At 39.0% G+C, this 22,262-nt stretch overlaps 1 protein-coding gene across 12 annotated transcripts in view; it reads left to right on the forward strand.

Moving 5' to 3' along the window:
- Positions 1 to 22,262, forward strand: part of SVIL (supervillin) — a 236,771-nt gene that overhangs the window by 139,194 nt on the left and 75,315 nt on the right. For 11 of the 12 annotated variants that reach the window (XM_074946163.1, XM_074946164.1, XM_074946165.1 and 8 more), the window contains 2 exons: positions 3,452 to 3,518; positions 10,909 to 11,000. In XM_074946163.1, the coding sequence (XP_074802264.1) occupies positions 3,452 to 3,518; positions 10,909 to 11,000 (159 nt within the window). Of the gene's footprint in view, positions 1 to 451; positions 513 to 3,451; positions 3,519 to 10,908; positions 11,001 to 22,262 lie in introns of those variants that run through there. The other variant, XM_074946160.1, reaches the window with a different exon arrangement.

A 22,262-nucleotide genomic window follows, 5' to 3' on the forward strand; every position in this document is an offset into this window, starting at 1 on the left:
AGTTGCTGTGCTTTACTTTGTGCTTAAGCATTCTTTGCAGTTTATTCTGATTAGAGATAAGAAGGAATTACTTGTCTTTTGGAGAGAAATTTATTTTCCTGTAAAGAATATTGGGTTTCTACAATATCTTCTTGCTAGAATATAATTTGTGATTTGGCTAGAGCTTTGAAGTAGTAATATTATAAAGCTCCCAATCACCATTGTCCAATTTGTTTTAGCATTCATGTGCCTAATTTCGCTTGTAATCTGATTACTGGGCTTGAGCTGCTCTACTTTGCAGCCTATTGCTATGCATTTACTATACTCCCTGGGACGCGGTAGCCTGACAGCTTCAGTCCTGTGCTATGAAAAATCTCTACACAGTATTGCTTAGACGGGCCTAGGGCTGTGGCTGGTTGAGAATTAGCTCCCATTGTAGTTTCTCATTGCTGAATCCTTTGTTTGTGCAACCATGTTCAGAAATCCTTGGATCTCCAGCTATTTGGGAAATGTTAAATACTCTGAGGAGCAAGGTAAGAGTTCAAAGTGGATAGAGAAGAATGCAGTAGATTTCTCTTCTCCCACCCACCCTTTTTTTTTAATGTGTATATATATATGCATACTATTTGTCCTTACATAGAAGCATTTGGTACTTTAATAATTACTACTCAGTTTGGCATCTAGTCTATTTTATAATTTCCTCAAAGGTCACTTTTCAAAAATCCGATTAGATGGATCTTCTAATTAGCTTAGCTTGCAGTTGAATTAAGGCCTTCAAATGTACTGAGTAACAATAGAGTGTCCAGGTTTCCTAATTCAGTATTCTAACTGAATATATTTTAACCGCTTTTGTTTTTAACCACTATTTTTAAGATTGAGTGGAAATATATTGAATAGTTAAACTCAGAAGCAAGTTCATAATTTAACACCGAGGTAAATATACTCTGAATTGTAAATACAAATACTTAACATTATTTCTGATAGGACTATAAATGTGTTTATAATCTTCCTGTGACTGTTGAGGGAACACAATATTGTTACATTTGTAGTGATTTCTCTTTAGCATACTAGACTGTGTACATTTTTAGATTAACCATTGAAAGAGCCACCTTAAAATGATTTTTCTGTGGACTCCTTAAGTTCTCCTGAAAGGAGCCTTTTTTGCCATTCTTTCAATTCTTTTTTAATAACTAAATTTTAAGGTTTAGTAGATTGTGACAGTAAGTTACTTTATTACACTCTAACAAGTCTTCAACATGTGAATGAATCAAGGCAAGGAGACCAATAAAATATCATAGCTGTATACCAGAAACAAGTTTTTGTGGGAGCACATGCATTTGCCCTATAAAGTGAACAGCAATTTAAAAATGTTAAATGTTATAAATGTGTTTCATGGGTAACAAAGAGTCCGTCATGCGTCTCTGCGAGCCACGGCCCCTTCCCCCTTCTTCAAATTTCAGATGGTGAAAGCTGCTCTCTCCCTTTTTTGGCTGTGGTGGGAAGGAATTTTTCTGTGGCCTACATGTGGTTTTCGTAGTGGACAGCTGTTTTTGTACCAAATAGTATAAGATGGGTTATATACTGTTAGAATGGTTATAAATTTTATGCATGCCTGGTTTTGATTAACCAAACTCATACTGTGTTGGATTTTTTGTGGAGAATTTTTATCCGCTGTGCTTTTACATTATTATAAATCTGCCTTTTTTAGAAAATGCTTGTGGAGTATTTTTTTAAAAATTATTAGTGTTATGATTTGTAAACCATTCGTAAATCTTTGCTTATAACACTTTGTAACTGGTCTTACAAAATGTCTCTGCTGTGTGATTGAGCTTTATTTTCCATGTAGTTAGTTGGAAAGAGAAACAAAATGCCAACAAATAACAGGAAAGATGATAATGCCTATGTATACTAGAAGAATGCTGTTTACTTAACAAGATTGCTTGAAATATTGAATTGTTTCAGTGTATTTCAGTATTCTAGAAAAAGGTCGTTGATTTACATGTTTTCTAGCCTTTTTATAATCCTATTTAAATGGTCTCCATTTAAATCTATGTATCTCTGAGGCGTGGAAAGAGAGAATGAGCAAGCAAATTTTTAAAGGTTGTACAGATATCAGACCCTTTGAAAATGCAGCTCTTGGTAACCAGCTACATTAAACCTAATTACACCATTATTGTACCAATATCCCTTGGTTACATCACAGGTTCCATCAAGCTTATATATAGCTGTGTCAGGTACTGGTTACAAACCTGTTGTACCTCAACATGGTTACACAACAGTACCGTCTTAATGTAGATGGCACATAACCAGCTTTTAACCCTGTCCTCAAATCATGTTAAAGTGTTGGTCATGTAGCAGTCTACATTGCAAGATGCAACAATCCCTCAGTTATGTCAAGGAACAACCATTCTGTATCTTGGTCCCCTGACACAACTCACTTCAGTGCAGATGGGACCAAAGTCTGTTTCCCCACTAGGAGCAAAATCATAGTAGCTTCATCTGTGTTTAAATATCTGCTAGCTGGTTTCTAGCACAATGTCCCTGATTGGAATGTTTCTCAGTCTCCTAACCTTACTGCACTATTGACTGCTTACCTCCCTAATGGTTCTTCAATATTAGGAGTTCTGTGCGAGAACCCTGCCAGCTATAAATGTTTAAACAGGATTATATCTAACACAGCTTTACACCCACGGTGAACAAGACCCAAGGATGGAAATGACTAAACATATTTCCAGTTTATTCACGAAGATTGTTGGTTGTTGCCAGATACTAGGGGAACCTTTACTAATGTTTGTTACTGACATCAGAATAGGGTGACCAGAGGGCAAGTGTGAAAAATCGGGATGGGGGTGAGGGGTAATAGGTGCCTATATAAGAAACAGCCTCCAAAATCGGGACTGTCCCTATAAAATCAGGAAATCTGGTCACCCATCAGAATACATTGTTGCATCAAACATTTACTTAGGTATGTCTGATTTTTGCAGTGAATGTGCAGTTTTTATAATAATGCTAGGGTCCAACCCATGTTTGTTACAATATGCTTTTGTAACCCTTTTCATCTTCAAAGTACTTTATAAACCTTAAACTCGATACTCCCATATTAAGCAGGCAAATATGTCCATTCTACAGTCAGGGAAACTGAGTAAGTAACTTGCCCAAAGTCACAGAGGAAGATGCAGCCAGAGTCAGGGTTAGAATTTAGTAGTTCCTGGCTCAGTCTCTTGTGTTTAAACGACTTGAACCATATATATTTAGTTGTCACAAACAATATTAAAAACTTATTGGAACATATGGTCTCTGTACTTTTTCTCAAGACTTTAAGTTGTCACCATTTTAGGCCTGCAGCTGTACATATGCATTCAACTATAGAATCTAAGACACTACTGTTTCCAACATCAAAGAGTTGAGATAATGATACAGCCATTTAAATATTAATACATGGCCTCTTTACTGTGTTTTTCCTTTCTCATAGATTTTGACAAAGAGAATTCAATCAGATTTAAAACCTCAAAACTACTCCAAAGAAGGAGAGCATTAAGGTAAAACATTGTAAAATTCCTTTTATCTGTCCAGTTTCTTGATAGTAAGATTATAACCTGTAATAACCATTTGAATCTGTGTTGCTTCTGACATTTTTGAAAATTATTCTTTGCCTTAACAACTTGACAAAAAGCTATGTATCTGACCTGGATATTCAAAGCTCTAAATGCCTATTAGTTAGCTGTCTTGGAGTAACTTATTTAAGCATTTGCTCAACAGGACTCTAATATACCAAGTACCTCTTTTTTTTTTCGTGGCTCTTTCTCTCCACCTTTATTGTTCCAGGCTCCCCCATTCTTTGTGCGTTGTAGGGGAAAAGGGAATAGGAAAACCTTAAAGTGGGCGACATAGGAGAAATCAAAATCAACACAATCAAGGAGAGGGACTTAACTGTGATATCAAAATCTTTCCCTTTCAAAGTACAAGTGGAGGAAATGATGTAAGGAGAGAATGAGAAACAAGAACTGTATGCCCAATTTGTAGGGTGGCAAATCTATTTTATGATGGTGTATTTCTGTTATAATATTAAATCCTGAAGAAAAATATCCCATAGTATATGGGAGGAAGCAGTGGCTGAACACTAGCCGATGGGATTTGAGTCAAATTGCTGTTTGCTTCTGGATATGTAACTAGGTTAATGGAGCAGCTAATTCAAACATTACATGCTACAGTGGCAGGTAAAGTTTTCAAATGTTAATCCCGGTTGTCTAAAAACAACTGCCTGTCCAAAAATTGTCAGAGGAGAGCAGTACAGCTAGTTTGATTATTAAATTCTCTTCTTATGCAGCACAGAAAAGTGATTGCATTTAGAGGAATAAACTAAAATATGGAGCTTAGGAAATGCTACCAGACACATTTGACATGATTCGTGTGGATTCCTGAAGATTATTCTTTTATTAAACTTTTCACTGGGGAAAATACTCCAACACTTTTTATCATGTCTGGAAATAAACAGGAGCTTGTGGCACCCCATGATCTTGATCAGGCTTCATGAAATATAATTACAAGACATCTTCCAGCTGAGGATGTTGGATGCATTTCTTTTCTCTGAATCCTGTGCAGAATCCAGATCTAACAATGGCTTTGTTAAGGAGAAAATAGAAGAGAAGGTGATAAAATAACTTTTTCAACTTCAGCCAGAAAAATGCAAGAAAGGCAAACAGTAAAAATCCTGAGTGTGTGCCATAAATCATTTTAATACTAAAAAATGAAGTGTTTAACAGTAAAGTACAGCAACACAGAAGTTTCTAGTGCAGCTGCCAGAATCAGCATCTAATCATATTAAGTTACCTTTTTAGCTTTTTGGAATGAGGAACGAATATTCCTAGAATGTGGGAGTAGGGGGAGGGAATTTAAAGATTTTTTTTTTTAAATACTAGATTATGTATAAATCAAGAGACCACAGATTATCTGACCCAACAGAAGCAGCTAATGTTGGGGCTGCAACAACTCTTCCAGCAGAAAATAACTAATGGAGCAAAGGAGGGAATTTCTAAATATTTTCCCCATCTACAAAAAGAAAATCAGTGAGAAATAAATGAATTGTCAGCATCTTATTAAAACCTTTGCCTCTCATGACCTGCAGTACTTAAACCATAGTTCTTAGGTACCATAATCTCACTACTTTTAATTCAGTTGCGCTTGCAAATAAACATTTTGTATTTAATGTTATAAGGAGGGGATTTGTCCCACTCTAGGAGGGGAATTTCTGTATGTATGCAGTACCCCAGCTAAACCAAGCAACAAAAGGATCTCAGTCCCTCCCCAACTCACTTCACCCAGTACCTCCCCACCTTGACTTTCCCTCCCAGCTATGCATGAGCATGACTCACACCATGCAAGGAGGACTGAGCTCGGGCGTTCCTTCACGTTTACCTCAGTCTCTATGGGGCAAGGATTGCCAATGTATTTCAAAAATAAGGGACTGCGTTCTTAGCACCCACACCCCACCTTCCGATATTATTATTATTATTTATTATTTATTAAGAATTATTAACCAGTATTCACCTACATTTGCTAGGACTATTTCTTGCTGTTTTTGCAGCACTCAACAACACCCGATTTTGCTGTACAGAGATGAAGAAATAAGGGATGTCCCTAGTAATAAGGGCCTGTTGGCAACCCTAAACTCTGGGCTGGGATGAGGGTGCCTCTACTCCAGGATACTCCTAACTCCCTTGTTACCCTGTTAACCCGTAATCACTGCCATTTACTTACACATATACAGTTTATTTACACCAAAGCTGTTTCTTTGGGGATTAAAGAACACACTGGAAGCATTGTGAGGAGATGGCTTGGGTAGGGGGTCAAAGCAGTCTCTAACATGCAATGAACTTTACAGTAACAACAAATTTACGAGTCCAGCAAAGTCTTCCTGGACCTGGATGTGCTGCTGTGATGCTGCTGGTGTGGCACTGCCCCAGGATGGGGTTTGGCTCTGTGACAGAACCCATTCTGCCCTACTGTCAGGCCACGTCCCCCTATGGCTCTGGCACTTGATGCCCTCCATCTCTTCCTCTCTCCCTAAACCAGTGCACACGACTCTGCTGCATGAGCAGGAGACTCGCCCCAGCGCTCTGTCCCCCGTCTGCTGCTGCTCTCTCCTCAGCCGTGTTCTGAGCAGCTGCTCTCTCCCTGGCTATCTTATTCTGCCTTGGCAGCCCCAGCTCACACTGAGGAAGACCCTGGGCTATTGACTCCCTCATTGACCTGCCCACCCTGCTGATCCGATTGGCGTGGATGCTGGCCTCCTGCATTAGCCCTGGGGACTGTCAGTTTCAGGATCCTGAGTCCTCTTTCACCGTTCTCCTTTCTCCTGGAATTGGGAAAGGGCCAACCAAAAAATCCACACAGATTTCAGTAAGAGGCCCCTCACATTGTGATAAGTGCTAAATGCATCTCTGCTTTCTCAGGACTACTGTATTTCTTTATACCATATTCTTTGGATAAATTGTATTGTTTTTAAAGAGCAATATCTTCCTTTTTGCCTTTTACTATCGGTATAGACATGCTGTCTGGGTAAAGCAGTACAAGGCATTGATTTGATTAAGTAAATGTTTTTAAACTAGTCAGATGGCAGCATGATGAATTCAGGACACATGTTCGCAGAGCTCCCTCAGCAACTTACTACTAAACCTTCCTCAAAATTCTTTATGCGAACTGAAGCTACCTAACTGGCATACTGCCACACCAGTTTACAGCACACATGGTCCCATGCAGAAGACTTTTAAAACAACAACAAAAATCTTGAGGCCTTGAGAGAGGGGCTGAGGAAAAGCAGAAAACCCACAGAAGATATATTGGCCAGTATAGGCAAGGGCTTACGCCCATTGAGTCAAAGGGGGATGTAAGGACATGCTTAATTGAAATGTGCTTAAATGCTTTCCTATGTCAGGAGTCTATATTGAACTAAACTCAGAGTATAATGTTATTTCACATGCACTATGGCAGCATAATCACTGTTGTCAATGGTACTACTAGCCCTATGTCAATGGCTCTCAACCTTCTAGACTACTGTACCCCTTTCAGGAGTCTGATTTGTCTTGTGTACCCCCAAGTTACACCTCACTTAATAACTACTTGCTTACAAAATCAGATGGAAAAATACAAAAGTGTCACAGCACACTATTACTGAAAAATTGCTTATTTTCTCATTTTTGCCATATGATGATAAAATAAATCAATGGGAATATAAATATTGTACTTACATTTCTGTATATGGTATATAGAGCAGCATAAACAAGTCATTGTATTAAATTTTAGTTTGTACTGACTTTGCTAGTGCTTTTTATGTAGCCTATTGTAAAACTAGGCAAATACCTAGATGAGGTGATGTACCCCATGGAAGATCTATGTGTACCCCCAGGAGTACGTGTACCCCTGGTTGAGAACCACGGACCCAGGGATTCAAAAGTCATGAGTCAGGCTGACACCCAAAGCTTAGTTTAAGTAATCAGATTTTTAAGTAACTAATTTTGAGTTCATTTACGTTTATAAATTTTGAGCCAATATTGTTCATATTTTCAAGGTTTTCCCCACAATCATGAGGGCTAGGAACTTTTTAAATGAAAGCAGGGATTCTCTTGTAATCAAGCAATGCTAGGATCTGTGGCTTAATGAAAATGACACATCAGGAGAGTTTGGCAACACTGGATACATGGAAATGTGCAGTGGGCTTTTCTTAGCCTCTGGCAGCCTAAAATGAAAGCCAGACTTACCCCATTTGCTGATGGCCACAGTATGGTTTTTGAGCCATTAAATTGTTTTATTCCATGCTGAGGTACAGATTTCTGTTATCAACAAGTTAATGGGAATCTGAGCATTCAACTTGCTATTAGCTTTCTTTAGCAGTTAACACAACTTGTCCAGCCAGTATATATAGTAATTTCATCCTCACTTGTAGGGAAAACCCCTCGTGCCTACTTGTGTCATTGTGGGAGACTTTGCCTCTCGTGCACACATCTAGTGGTCACTTCCTTGGTTCAGCAATGGCCAGGCCCAGCCCCGGCATCTTCTCCTGACTTCCATCTCTGAGTCTTCTGTGGCTTGGCCATGTGCGATGTAATTAAGCCAACCTAAACCACAGTATAGACGCTGCAAGATCTTCTGTCGACCCAGCTACCACTTCTCAGAGAGGTGGAGTTAGTATGGTGATGGGAGAACCCCTTCCATCACTGACGTAAGTGCCTACGTTACAGCTGTGCTGCTGTAGCGGTTCTAGTGTAGGCATACCCTCAATAGACTCTTCCTAACTTAACATAAGGGATCTCGGTGCCAACTGAAGACAAAGCCCTGGCTGGGATGATTTAATTGGGGACTGGTCCTGCTTTGAGCAGGGGGTTGGACTAGATGACCTCCTGAGGTCCCTTCCAACCCTGGTATTCTATGTCTATACGGTATAACACCTGTATTTTACATAACAATCTCAAAAAATGCTAAACAGTTGAATTTCAAGAAATATTTTTCTCACGTAAGTGGACAGTTGAGCCTTTTTTTTTTTTCTTAAACAATGAAAGGTGCTGGATGGCCTGCTGTTCTAAAAGCCATGATATGTACACACATACATAGATGTATGTGTGTCTGTATCATAAATGTCACGTTAATTGTACCAAGGGTGTTCTGTTTGGAATGTGTCATAGTACCGAAAAGATAAATATAACCTGCAACGTTGTGTGAAATGTTAACATTAAAGTATTTATAAGGAATGGTTTCACCGAGACTATTTCAGATATAAATTAGGACTGTTAAGAGATTAAAAAAATTAATCGTGATTAATCGTGCGATAAAAAAAATTTAATTGTGATTAATCGCACTGTTAAATAATAGAATAATATTTCTTTAGATATTTTTGGATGTTTTCCACATTTTCAAATATATTGATATCAATTACAACACAGTATACAAAGTGTAGAGTGCTCACTTTATCTATTTTTGATTAAAAATATTTGCACTGTAAAAAACAAAATAAATAGTATTTTTCAATTCACCTAATACAAGTACTGTAGTGCAATCTCTTTTTATCATGAAAGTTAAACTTACAAATGTAGAATTATGTACCAAAAAACCCCCTGCATTCAAAAATAAAACAATGCAAAACTTTAGCGCCTACAGTCCACTCAGTCCTACTTCTTGTTCAGCCAATCGCTCAGACAAACAAGTTTGTTTATATTTACAGGAGATAATGCTGCCCACTTTTTGTCCACAGTGTCACTTGAAAGTGAGAACAGGTGTTCGCATGGCACTGTTGTAGCCAGCGTCGCAAGATGTTTACATGCCAGATAGGGTGACCAGATGTCCTGATATTCGGAGCTTTTTCTTATATAGGCGCCTATTACCCCCACCCTGTCTCAATTTTTCACCCTTGCTGTCTGGTCACCCTAATGCCAGATGTGCTAAAGATTCATATGTCCCTTCATGCTTCAACCACCGTTTCAGAGGACATGCATCCATGCTGATGACAGGTCTGTTCAATAACAATCCAAAGCACTGCGGACCAACACATGTTCATTTTCATCATCTGAGTCAAATGTCACCAGCAGAAGGTTGATTTTCTTTTGGGGGGTTCAGGTTCTGTAGTTTCTGCATCGGAGTGTTGCACTTTTAAGACTTCTGAAAGCAAGCTCTACACCTCATCCCTTTCAGATTTTGGAAGACACTTCAGATTCTTAAACCTTGGGTCGAGTGCTATAGCTGTCTTTAGAAATCTCACATTGGTACCTTCTTTGCATTTTGTCAAATCTTCAGCGAAAGTGTTTTTAAAATGAACATGTGCAGAGTCGTCATCTGAGACGACTACAACATGAAATAGATGGCAGAATGTGGGTAAAAGAGAGCCGGAGACATACACTTCTTCCCCAAGGAGTTCAGTAACAAATTTAATTAACACATTTTTTTAATGAGCATCATCAGCATGGAAACATGTCCTCTGGAATGGTGGTCGAAGCATGAAGGGGCATACAAATGTTTTTAGCATATCTGGAATGTAGATACCTTGCAATGCTGACTCCAAAAGTCCCATACGAATGCCTGTTCTCACTTTCTGGTGACATTGTAAATAAGAAGTGCGTAGCATTATCTCCCGTAAATGTAAACAAACTTGTTTGTCTTAGTGATTGGCTGAACGAGAAGTAGGACTGAATGGACTTGTAGGCTCTAAATTTTTACATTGTTTTATTTTTGTGTGCAGTTGTGTTTAAAAAAAAAATCAACATTTGTAAGTTGCACTTTCATGATAAAGAGAGTGCATTACAGTACTTGCATGAAGTGAATTGCAAAATACTATTTCTTTTATCATTTTTATAGTGCAAATATTTATAATAAAAATAATAATATAAAGTGAGCACTGTACACTTTGTATTCTGTGTTGTAATTGAAATCAGTATATTTGAAAATGTAGAAAAACATCCAAAATATTTAATAAATTTCAATTGGTAGTCTAACATTGCAATTAAAACTGCTATTAAGCTTGATTAATTTTTTAACCACACTTTATTTTTTTGAGTTAATCGCGTGAGTTAACTGTGATTAATCGACAGCCCTAATATAAATAATAATTTAATGCAGAATGGGCTACTATCTGTTGCAACTAACTCTTCCAAATTCAGTAAAGCCTGGCATTGGTTTAAGTTTCTTTACTCTTTCATAGGTTTACTACTTATATTATTATAAACCTAATGTAGCACTTACATTGCTTCTGTTTACTGTACTACTTTCATTAATTGTCCCATTAATGGGAGTCTGGCCTTGTTTCTGTGTCTCCTGAAATCATGGCAAATACTCTTCTTTGTATCTGTATGTTAAGGTATCGTGAAGTAAATCTCTGTATATCTTGGCTTAATTTGATCTGTACCTGAAGTGTTCGCAGCTCGGTAAACCAGATATTATTTTCAGTTTTCAGAAAGAATTTTCATTTGAGGATAAAGAAGAACTTGCTAATAGCACAAAGGACATTGATGCTAATCTTTTAGCAGTGCTTCCAAAAGGTAGGTAAAGTAAGTGTGGGTGGGTGTGCGCGCGCACATTGGGTAACAAAACTTAATATAGACAAATGCAAGGCACAGTTGAAACTAATAATAGGCGCATGGGGCATGTAAATTAGTTTTCACCTCCCTGTGGAGGCTGTATTAATAACGGAGGAGAACAATACAGAAATTTAGATGCTCTTTTATATAAGACATTTATTAAATCATTGCCTGTGGAGTTCAGTTTTGTTTTCCTAACTTCAAAAAGGTCAGACAGAAGCTGAAATTCAAAACTTCCTAAAGAAATTATTAGTAGAGCTAGATGACTATTTAGTATAGAAAAAGAACGTGCTTAAATTTACAAAAGAACTTTCTTTGGTTGTGTTTGCAGCCTTTTCTGTTCATCTTAAGCAACTATCCAGGTCACTGAGTTTACTGTATTTAACTCCTCACTTAACATTGTAGTTATGTTCCTGAAAAATGCGACTTTATGCAAAATGATGTTAAGCGAATCAAATTTCCCTATAAGAACTAATGTAAATGGGGGGGGGGTTAGGTTCCAAGGAAATTGTTTTTGCCAGAGAAAAGACATTATATACATATACATTATAAGTTTTAAACAATTTTAAACAAACAGTTTAATATTGTACACAGCAATGAATGATTGTAAAGCTTGGTTGAGGTGGTGGAGTAAAAGGGTGGAATATTTCCCAGGGAATGCCTTGCTGCTAAATGATGAACTAGCACTTGGCTGAGCCCTCAAGGGTTAATATGCTGCTGTTAATGTAGCCTCACACTCTACAAGGCAGCATGGACTGAGGCAGGAGGGAGGAAACACAATAGATGCAGGGCAGTAGCTGCAAACACTTCCCTGCAAAAACTGAACATGATGATGATCCCATGCTATCCAGCTGGAGCGCACCAATCCCTCCTCCTGACAGTGCATGCACAGCTGCACTGGTGCTGACTTTCCAAAGTGCTGTGGGGTGCGTGCATGAGTAAGAGAGTGGGAGAGACTTGCATTGCCCCTTTAAGTACACTGACTGCACTTCAAGTACGTTGCCCTTTTAAGCAGATCAGCCCGTTCAGACAGGAACCAATAGCTTCCTGCAAGCTCTCCGCTCCCCCGCTTATGTCCCCGAGCCCTGTGACTGTCCCTTCCTCCACTTTGTGGAGAGGGGTTACGGGGGGGGCAGGAATAGGGGGACATCCTGACATCAGCACCGCTCTGCCCCCCGTCTCCCCACCAAGCAGGAAGCTCTCGGGAGCAGCTCCAAGGCAGAGGGCAGGGCAGGAGCAGCATGGCAGTGGGGGAAGGGCCACCTGAACTGCTGCTGACAATAAAGTACTACAAAATTTCAAACATCAAAAGCTGCCAAGCCACATACCTTACAGGAAATTTAGGGGAGCAGATGGGGGGGCTGTTGGCCCCCCGGTTCTAGTCCCCACAAGGAGGGGCTGCTCTTCCAGAGAATCCTGCAAGCAGTGGACAAAGCAGGCAGCTGCCAAACGACCTTATAAGGGAGCACTGCGCAACTTTAAACAAGCATGTTCCCTAATTGATCAGCAACGTAACAATGAAACGTTCACCGGGACAGTGTTAAGTAAGGAATTACTGTACCTATATAAATACTCAATGAATTTTAAGCTTATGTGCTAGAATATCTGCACAGAGCATAGTTATAGTACATCTATAGATGAGATCCTCGGGGGGACAGCCAGGAATGAGACAGTGTTCCCCAAGTCCCTATCTCATGCAGTTAAACAATCCAGATAAGCATGTGATGGTAACCTTTGTGCCTAGAACCACTCAAGCAATTATTTGAATGTCATGAGAAAAAAAGTAAACCTAAACTTCACAACTAGCAAGTAAATGTCATCTAAGCCTAATTACCCTAGAAATCAGAGTAGTAGCCATGTTAGTCTGTATCCGCAAAAAGAAAGGAGGACTTGTGGCACCTTAGAGACTAACAAATTTATTTGAGCATAAGCTTTCGTGAGCTACAGCTCACTTCATCGGATGCATTCAGTGGAAAATATAGTGGGGAGATTTATATACACAGAGAACATGAAACAATGGGTGTTACCATACACACTGTAACGAGAGTGATCAGGTAAGGTGAGCTATTACCAGCAGGAGAGCAGGGGGGAAAAACCTTTTGTAGTGAAAATCAATAATTTTACCCTAGGAATGTTGCTTCTGGTAATGCCTATGCTTTCTAGCAAGGAAATGGTTATATTTCCTTCTCCTTTAGCCATTCTACCTAAGAGATTTAAAACACCACTAGCTTCTTCAATCCTCATCACAAGTTACTTAATCAATTAGGGAACTGTAAAAATGCCATGTGACTTGTGACCCTAACACATTTTACTGGGGAAGAAACGATGAAAAAATCCAGATAAATGGAAATGTCTGTCTGCTCACAAATAGCCTTTGAACAGAAAAGGGCTAACTTCATCAAGTGAACTATTGACTTGAGAATAATATGTAGCGGGAATAGGAAGTCACCCACACTCCAAAGCATAATATTGCAGGGCTCAGGATGTTGGTACACAGCATTCATTCCTCTTTCTAAAGAGAACAGTATTTGCCATGGTCAGACAAGATAGCATGGTAGACTGGTTTGTTGCATCATGATAATGCCTGTGTGCCTCCATGCATACAGTTTGTGGCAAGACATTTTAGAATGGAACACTGTTTCCCACAATGCCATTGTCAAATAACATGGCCGATCCTGCACTCTTTCTGTAATCACTTTTGTGATGTAAAATCAATACACATTTTTTGATGTGTGAAAAAAGCACACATTCATTGAACTAGGCACTTTTTGCAATAATTGAATAACACGATAGAAAAATGTATTCCTCAGATATAGAATATAAGCTATCCATAATACTACTGAGCTGTAGCAGTCAATACCCCCTCAGCCTCTTCATATACTGTACCTTAATCTTTACTCTCCAAGGAGGAAAAAAATGGGCTTGACAACATGCTTGGAAGCTTAGTGGATTGGGCACTGGCTGACCAAGATGGGAAACAAGTTTGGAGTCAAAGGGCCTTTATTAAAAACACCTTGTCAGCTAGTGCCTTGTACTTTAAACTGATTGAACCTTCCAGCCCAAGAAACTCTTCTGATCATAAATGTGTCGTTTAAATGCCATTTTATCATAAAAAGTGATGTAGGAACAATGGCATTGTGAGGTTCCATTCTCGCTATACACTAGGTTCTCAATAGGGCTCAGCTACCAGCAGCTCTTTTTAATTTACATAGGAGCTACTTAGTACTAAGCGTTTTTTTGGATAGTCTAGCTCTAGGTATCACTGACTTTTCAATATCAGATTTGTTCAATTTTCTAATGAAAAGATGGGAGGACAGGGGGTATCTAACTGCCAGCTCAGCAAACTCATTTGAGGCTTTAAGAGTCAAGTCTGGAAGCTTTTATACTACCTGTAATTAAAGGGTCTTCGGTAGGAATTAGGCTCTGTGACACCTGTGCAACTCTGTTATCCGTAAGTGGGCCAGCACATGTCCCTGATGGAATAATCTGAAGATGGTGGAGTTTCCTAGTTATGTCTGGTATAATTTAGCCTGTAGAGCACCATAAAACCAAAAACATTTATTAGTTTACTGGATTTTCCTCAAAACAAAGAGATTTAATGCGTGATTTTAGGATTATATTATGACACACGTTAACTGTAAATGAGGAGTGGGCTCTGGCGGGTGAATTTTGATCTACCAATATGACCAAACAAGCCTATATGCCCATCCTCTGAGGGAATTGTGAAAGGTTTAATTATTTTTGCTCTTAAAACGGAGCTGTAAAAATGTCACGTGACTTTAAATCTTACATGATTGGGTCCTCTCTCATATCTAAAAGATTTATAGCCAAAACATGAAGGTGCTCTTACCTTAGCAAGAAGCGTGTTCCTTCCTGAATTTTTTATGATTTTGAAAAGCATCCAAGAAGAATTTTTTAACAAAATAAAAATTATTTGGCCTGTTATCTTTCATCCTTGAATGACAGCTTGGCTTAATGGTGAAATCCTAGCGGATCTTAAACATAAAAAAGAAGCTTACAAGAAGTGGAAGGTTGGACATATGACCAGGGAAGAGTATAAAAATATTGCTCGGGCATGTAGGAAAGATATCAGGAGGGCCAAATCGCACCTGGAGCTGCAGCTAGCAAGAGATGTCAAGAGTAACAAGAAGGTTTTCTTCAGGTATGTTGGCAACAAGAAGAAAGCCAAGGAAAGTGTGGGCCCCTTACTGAATGAGGGAGGCAACCTAGTGACAGAGGATGTGGAAAAAGCTAATGTACTCAATGCTTTTTTTGCCTCTGTTTTCACTAACAAGGTCAGCTCCCAGACTGCTGCGCTGGGCATCACAGAATGGGGAAGAGATGGCCAGCCCTCTGTGGAGATAGAGGTGGTTAGGGACTATTTAGAAAAGCTGGACGTGCACAAGTCCATGGGGCCGGACGAGTTACATCCGAGAGTGCTGAAGGAATTGGCGGCTGTGATTGCAGAGCCCTTGGCCATTATCTTTGAAAACTCGTGGCGAACGGGGGAAGTCCCGGATGACTGGAAAAAGGCTAATGTAGTGCCAATCTTTAAAAAAGGGAAGAAGGAGGATCCTGGGAACTACAGGCCAGTCAGCCTCACCTCAGTCCCTGGAAAAATCATGGAGCAGGTCCTCAAAGAATCAATCCTGAAGCACTTACATGAGAGGAAAGTGATCAGGAACAGTCAGCATGGATTCACCAAGGGAAGGTCATGCCTGACTAATCTAATCGCCTTCTATGATGAGATTACTGATTCTGTGGATGAAGGGAAAGCAGTGGATGTATTGTTTCTTGACTTTAGCAAAGCTTTTGACACGGTCTCCCACAGTATTCTTGTCAGCAAGTTAAGGAAGTATGGGCTGGATGAATGCACTATAAGGTGGGTAGAAAGCTGGCTAGATTGTCGGGCTCAACGGGTAGTGGTCAATGGCTCCATGTCTAGTTGGCAGCCGGTGTCAAGTGGAGTGCCCCAGGGGTCGGTCCTGGGGCCGGTTTTGTTCAATATCTTCATAAATGATCTGGAGGATGGTGTGGATTGCACTCTCAGCAAATTTGCAGATGATACTAAACTGGGAGGAGTGGTAGATACGCTGGAGGGGAGGGATAGGATACAGAAGGACCTAGACAAATTGGAGGATTGGGCCAAAAGAAATCTGATGAGGTTCAATAAGGATAAGTGCAGGGTCCTGCACTTAGGATGGAAGAATCCAATGCACCGCTACAGACTAGGGACCGAATGGCTAGGCAGCAGTTCTGCGGAAAAGGACCTAGGGGTGACAGTGGACGAGAAGCTGGATATGAGTCAACAGTGTGCCCTTGTTGCCAAGAAGGCCAATGGCATTTTGGGATGTATAAGTAGGGGCATAGCGAGCAGATCGAGGGACGTGATCGTTCCCCTCTATTCGACACTGGTGAGGCCTCATCTGGAGTACTGTGTCCAGTTTTGGGCCCCACACTACAAGAAGGATGTGGATAAATTGGAGAGAGTCCAGCGAAGGGCAACAAAAATGATTAGGGGTCTAGAGCACATGACTTATGAAGAGAGGCTGAGGGAGCTGGGATTGTTTAGTCTGCAGAAGAGAAAAATGAGGGGGGATTTGATAGCTGCTTTCAACTACCTGAAAGGGGGTTCCAAAGAGGATGGCTCTAGACTGTTCTCAATGGTAGCAGATGACAGAACGAGGAGTAATGGTCTCAAGTTGCAATGGGGGAGGTTTAGATTGGATATTAGGAAAAACTTTTTCACTAAGAGGGTGGTGAAACACTGGAATGCGTTACCTAGGGAGGTGGTAGAATCTCCTTCCTTAGAAGTTTTTAAGGTCAGGCTTGACAAAGCCCTGGCTGGGATGATTTAACTGGGAATTGGTCCTGCTTCAAGCAGGGGGTTGGACTAGATGACCTTCTGGGGTCCCTTCCAACCCTGATATTCTATGATTCTATGATTCTATGACATGTAGCTGCATTGGAAGATGAATACTGCATCTGCTGAAATGGCCAGTTTGGTGTCACAGGATAAATCCTGCTTGGAAGATCAATAAATATCTAAACAAAGATAAATTCAGCGAGCCTTCAATAGAGGATAACCAACATTTAGTGTCCTAACCAACATTCTAAAATTGGTTCTAATGTCAAAGGCTTGAGCTGTTGCTGAGGGCATAATGGCTGTCCCACTTAGCTACAGCATAGACCATCAGTAACTATTTATGTACTTTATGCCAAAACAAAGTATGGAAGTTTCAATGTAAATTAAACACTTTACAGGTGTTTCTCTCTTCCCCCTTTCCCAAGTGTTGCACATTTTAGAGTCATGCAGGGATAAGTTCCCCACCTCTACCGAGTTACTAATTGGTTGAAAGCAATATTATCCCCAAATCTGCCATGAGTGTCTGTGTGCGACGGTATAATTCTGTTTGGTCACAGAACAACAAATTAGTGAACAGGCAGGGCCTTGGCATCAGCCCCCATAGAATCACAGACCACAGTAAAAAGAGAAACCCAAGTAGATAAGGTCGCAAGAGCCAGTCAGTGTCTTTAGGAGAAAAATGTATGAGTTTCAACATTTTATCCAGCAAATAAGAAAACCTTGCAGTAGCTGACTGCCTGCCTGTTTTTAAAAATTTCCCAAATAGAGAGTGTGAGGGCATGCGTACTCTGAAATCTTTTTTGGGAAAGTGCTATTCAGATGTTGATCTACATACCTGAAATTGCCTTTTGGAATCTCAAGCTTGGGGAAAAATGCAAAGCAGTATAGAGTAGGTCCCTGATATTTTTGTCTCCATCTTGTTTGCGAAGGTGTTGGAGAGATCCTTCATGAGCCTGATGCTCTACTCAGAACTGCCGGCTAAAGTGTATCTATATGATTTATAGTGTGGTTAAATTGCTAAAGTTTGGCTTAAAAAAAAAAAAGACTTCTTTTATTTTATGAAGTTGTCTTTTTGACATTTTGTAAAATTAATCAAAAATAGCTGCTGCCTGATATTGTCTGTAGGTAAATCCATCTGTAATTGGCTAAAAAACGAATGGTCAGATAGTAAACATGAGAGGTCTCTACTCTCTTTATGTAACCGAAGAATTCTCTAGGGAGTCTGTGTGTAATCATTTCACTGCTCCTTTTAATTGCATATAAAATTGTGGCTGGGGATGAAGAGGTTATAAGGGAAAGAGGTCTTCTGACCAGCTTGAAATGGTGTAGTGTGTTTTTGTTTTTTTAAATTTTGCCCAAGTTGTGTATGTATAACTAATAATGTGGAAAGGCCTAAATAAATTTGAAGAAGCAGAATTCTGCAGGACTAGCCTTTAAGGTAGGTGATGTCTGAGGTGAAGCTGTTTATTTAAGCAAAATATTAGTTAACAGAACTTAATTTCTTCAGTCCTGATTAACTAGCTATAAGACTAAATGAGTAGTGTCAGTAGATGCTCCAGACTCTTTCTCCCTCACTTTTAATTTCACTCCTCCCCTACCCACCATCTTTAAAGGTCCTGTATTGCAGCAACCACTTACAAATTGTACTTAAGGTGCTTCAGCTGTACCTCCAGAACTATTTATTTAGCTCAGTTGTCAGTCACTGTTTAAAACCAACTGGACCTTGCTGATCACCGGGGTCTGACCTGTAGTCCCACATGGCATTTCAGCACACATTATCCTCATTAGGCAATCAGAGCAACGTATACTAAATGAATGCTTTAAGAAAACAAAATAAAGTGGGTGTAGGTGAGGAGTGGATTAATTTAAATCACTGATTTTAGCTGTGACTTCAAATCAGCAAGCAGGAAACCTTGATTTAAATAATCAGTTTTCAGCATCTTTGCATTGGTGGTACTTAATTATTTTCCAAAGAAAGGTTGATTTTTTTTGCAAGGGTTGGGTGCAATTAAAACACATTGATTTGCAACTTAATATAGTCTTTACGCTAAATTTTGGTGCTTTATTTTACTGACAAGGAAGATATACTATATTTATACACATTTATTTAAGCATATATATAACTTGCATCTATTTATAAAGTATTCTCTGTAGTTTATAAATAGATGCAAGTTATATATATGCTTAAATAAATGTGTATTCTCTGTAGTTAGTGAATTGAACTGATTGTTTCTGGTCACCATGTCCTTAAGGATTTTAGATCTAGTAGATCTCATCTTCTCACGCCTAATTTTTATTCATGGTTTAGAAGAGGGGGGCGGAAAAGCATTTCTGCTTTTTCAACTCCTATCATTTTCTAAACATTGAATGAACTAGTCATTGAACTGAAATAGTTGAATAAACTGAAATGGAAAAAAAATCACTGCACCTGCAGAAGAGGCTACTGCTGTCAAAAGCAGGTTTAGCACTTCAGCAAACTCTGATTCCAGCTACATAGTCGGTGACTTCATCCCATTCAGTGGTTTGACTTTCTTTAAAACTTGGCAACACACATGTAAGGCTTAATATTTTTTAATGATTTTAATAGATTTAGTAAATGTAGGCCTTAACACAGGTTGTCATAATTTCAAATTTAATTTTAAAATTAAAATATATAATATATAAATAAACCTGTATTTAATTTAGTCAGATTTTTTTTTAAAAAAATCTTTTTAAAAATCCGTTTTTATCTGACTTTGAGGGAAGCCTGCCCATAAAACCTCCACTCTCATTATCCAGCTGTCCTCGTCTTGTGTTTAACATGCAGTTATCTAAAACTAAGAATTCAACTTTGCTAGGGTTCATCCTTTCATAATCAATATAACTTAAGTGTATGCCTACAGAAAACTTGACAACTGATATGTCAAGCTCGTATGTTGAGACCACTACCTCTCATGCTGATCATTATTGTGTCATTGTTTCCATTTGCTTTCTCTGTATCCACCTGTTGTCTCTTGTCTTCTACTTAGATTGTAAGCGTGTTGTGTTTTGTACAGCAGCTAGAACAATGGAACCCTGATCCAGGACTGGGACTCATAGGCACTACTACAATATAATTAAAAAATAAATAAAAAAGTAGATTTTTGCATGTTGTCTTTATTTTGAACCTCATAGTCCTGTGTTTAAACACTATCCATTTCTTTATGGCCACAGAAAAGGAAAGTTAACATATGCCACTTATGTTGCAACCCACATTGCCTATTATACAAAGCCATTCTGTAGAACATTTAAAGTTTCAACACATCATTCCCCTAACACTCCCTGCCCTTCTCTCAAAATACACTAAAATAAAATAAAAAAATTTTTGAAGCAAACTACATGTGGCTGGCCATGAGACTGTTCCAAAGTCCAATATTTAAACCAAAGATTGATGATAGTGCACACTGATAAGTGGTAGTCTACTCATGCTTTCAATCAGAAATCCTGTGACCAGTCTAAGACCTTGTGGTGAGTCCAGTACACTGTGATTAATATATTTTTCTTAAAAAAAATGATGGGATTGAATCCCACACTATTACTGCTGTAACATTTTTACACCAGTTGGTATCAGATCATCCTGAATAGTGATATCCAGGATATACTGTCTATAAGGTTGCAGTATTTTGTTAATTAATAGTGCTCCATATGCATTCCATTCAATCCATTTTAGTTTAATTTTAAAGTGAATTTTGGTGCTTGAGGGAAGCTCTGTTAAGAGCACTGAGGGCTGAGATATCTGTCCTTCAAACAGGTGACTTAGTATACAAATTGCCTGGAATACCTTACATCTGTGCTTTGATCCTGGTCTGATCAGATTACTCTGGACCAATATTTAAACTCAACAATCTTCATATTGAATTTGATCAGGGAGACTAATATTGGAGATAACTGGGGAAATCCACCTGATCTTATTAAACGTTTGTTTTTTTCCTTTTGAAGAATGTGCATGCTGTGGCAAACCACAAAAATGATTTTTAACGGTGGAATGGGAATCCAGCAACTGACTTTTCCATTTTCCAGGGATCTCCTTTTTAATTTGAAGTTGCTTGTTTCCGTGAGTTACAGCTGCATCATACAACTTCTCTCTGTGATGCTATCACAAATTCCAGTCTACCATTTGACTGTCTGTTATATTGATAGCATCACATGAGCGCTTCTATTTAAAAACAAAAAACAAACCTGCACACCAAAAAAGTATCAACATAAACCCTGAAAAGCACAAAAAACACACAACTTCAACATATTGTTTTATATATAGCTATGATATATGTCAAGGTTAATCTGAACACTATAGAACAAGTGCTTGGACCATGTCCTGGAAGTTCCTGTGCAACAGTCTTCCACACCATTTTAGCAACCACTGATAATTCATGCACTACTAGGATCAGAAATTCACATCTTGTTCCCATTGAGAGCTACATTTCCAAACTTACAGGGAGTGGAAGGGCATCTAGTTTCTAGCACTAGTGGTTGACCAAAAAACTGGTTGAGAAAAGCCAGTGGAAAGGAACGAAGTGAGGGAGAAGAAGCCCAGTGCAATTTGAATGGTGCATATTGGTAATGCTTGTTACCTTATGTCCCACCTAAACTACAAGGACTAAATCTGGTAAGCTTACCTTTGCAGCCGTGTAGAACATTCTCTTCCTGTTCTAGCAGTTCACAAGAAGTCAGGCGTGTTCTCCTCCCCCCCCACCCCACCCCTCCCACACACACAGGTTCAGGACTAAATAGAGCAAGTCTCACTTTGGCCCTCTTTAATTTTCAATCCCTGTCTAAATGAGATAAGGATAAAGGGGCAAGAAGTGGTGTAATGCTTTAATACAGTTGCCTTTCACTTGCAGAGATCTTTCAGGTATGCAGGTAGGTATGTTCATCACCCATATTGTGCAATGGAAGTTAAGTCCAAATGTGCATTCATGTTACTAAATACTAGTGGTACGTTCTAAAACCTCCTCTTCAGGGACTTAATGCTGCAATAAAATTGAGTTCTTGGTTGAATGCCAGCCTTTATCTTGGAAGCAAATATTTTAAAATATGGTTAATCTTGTCCTTCCATAAATTGAATATTTATTTTTATGTTGATTTATTGATCATACTTACTATGGCCAAGACCCTGAGTTGACACTGCTGTATTACTAACCAGACCTCATTTCTACAATACATCAGTCTGTATATTTATGGAATACAGTTGCCGCACCTAAACGGAAGTCACAGGAAAAGAAGTAAATTACCAGTTTTAGGTAAAACAAAACCCTAAACTTTACATAAAGAAGCAGCAAGTCTTTTAAATATCAGCGGCAAGGTCAAGCCACTCTATATTAAAACCCAATCAGAGGTCT

Source organism: Natator depressus, chromosome 2, assembly GCF_965152275.1.
Source record: "Natator depressus isolate rNatDep1 chromosome 2, rNatDep2.hap1, whole genome shotgun sequence".
Classification (NCBI taxonomy): domain Eukaryota; kingdom Metazoa; phylum Chordata; order Testudines; family Cheloniidae; genus Natator; species Natator depressus.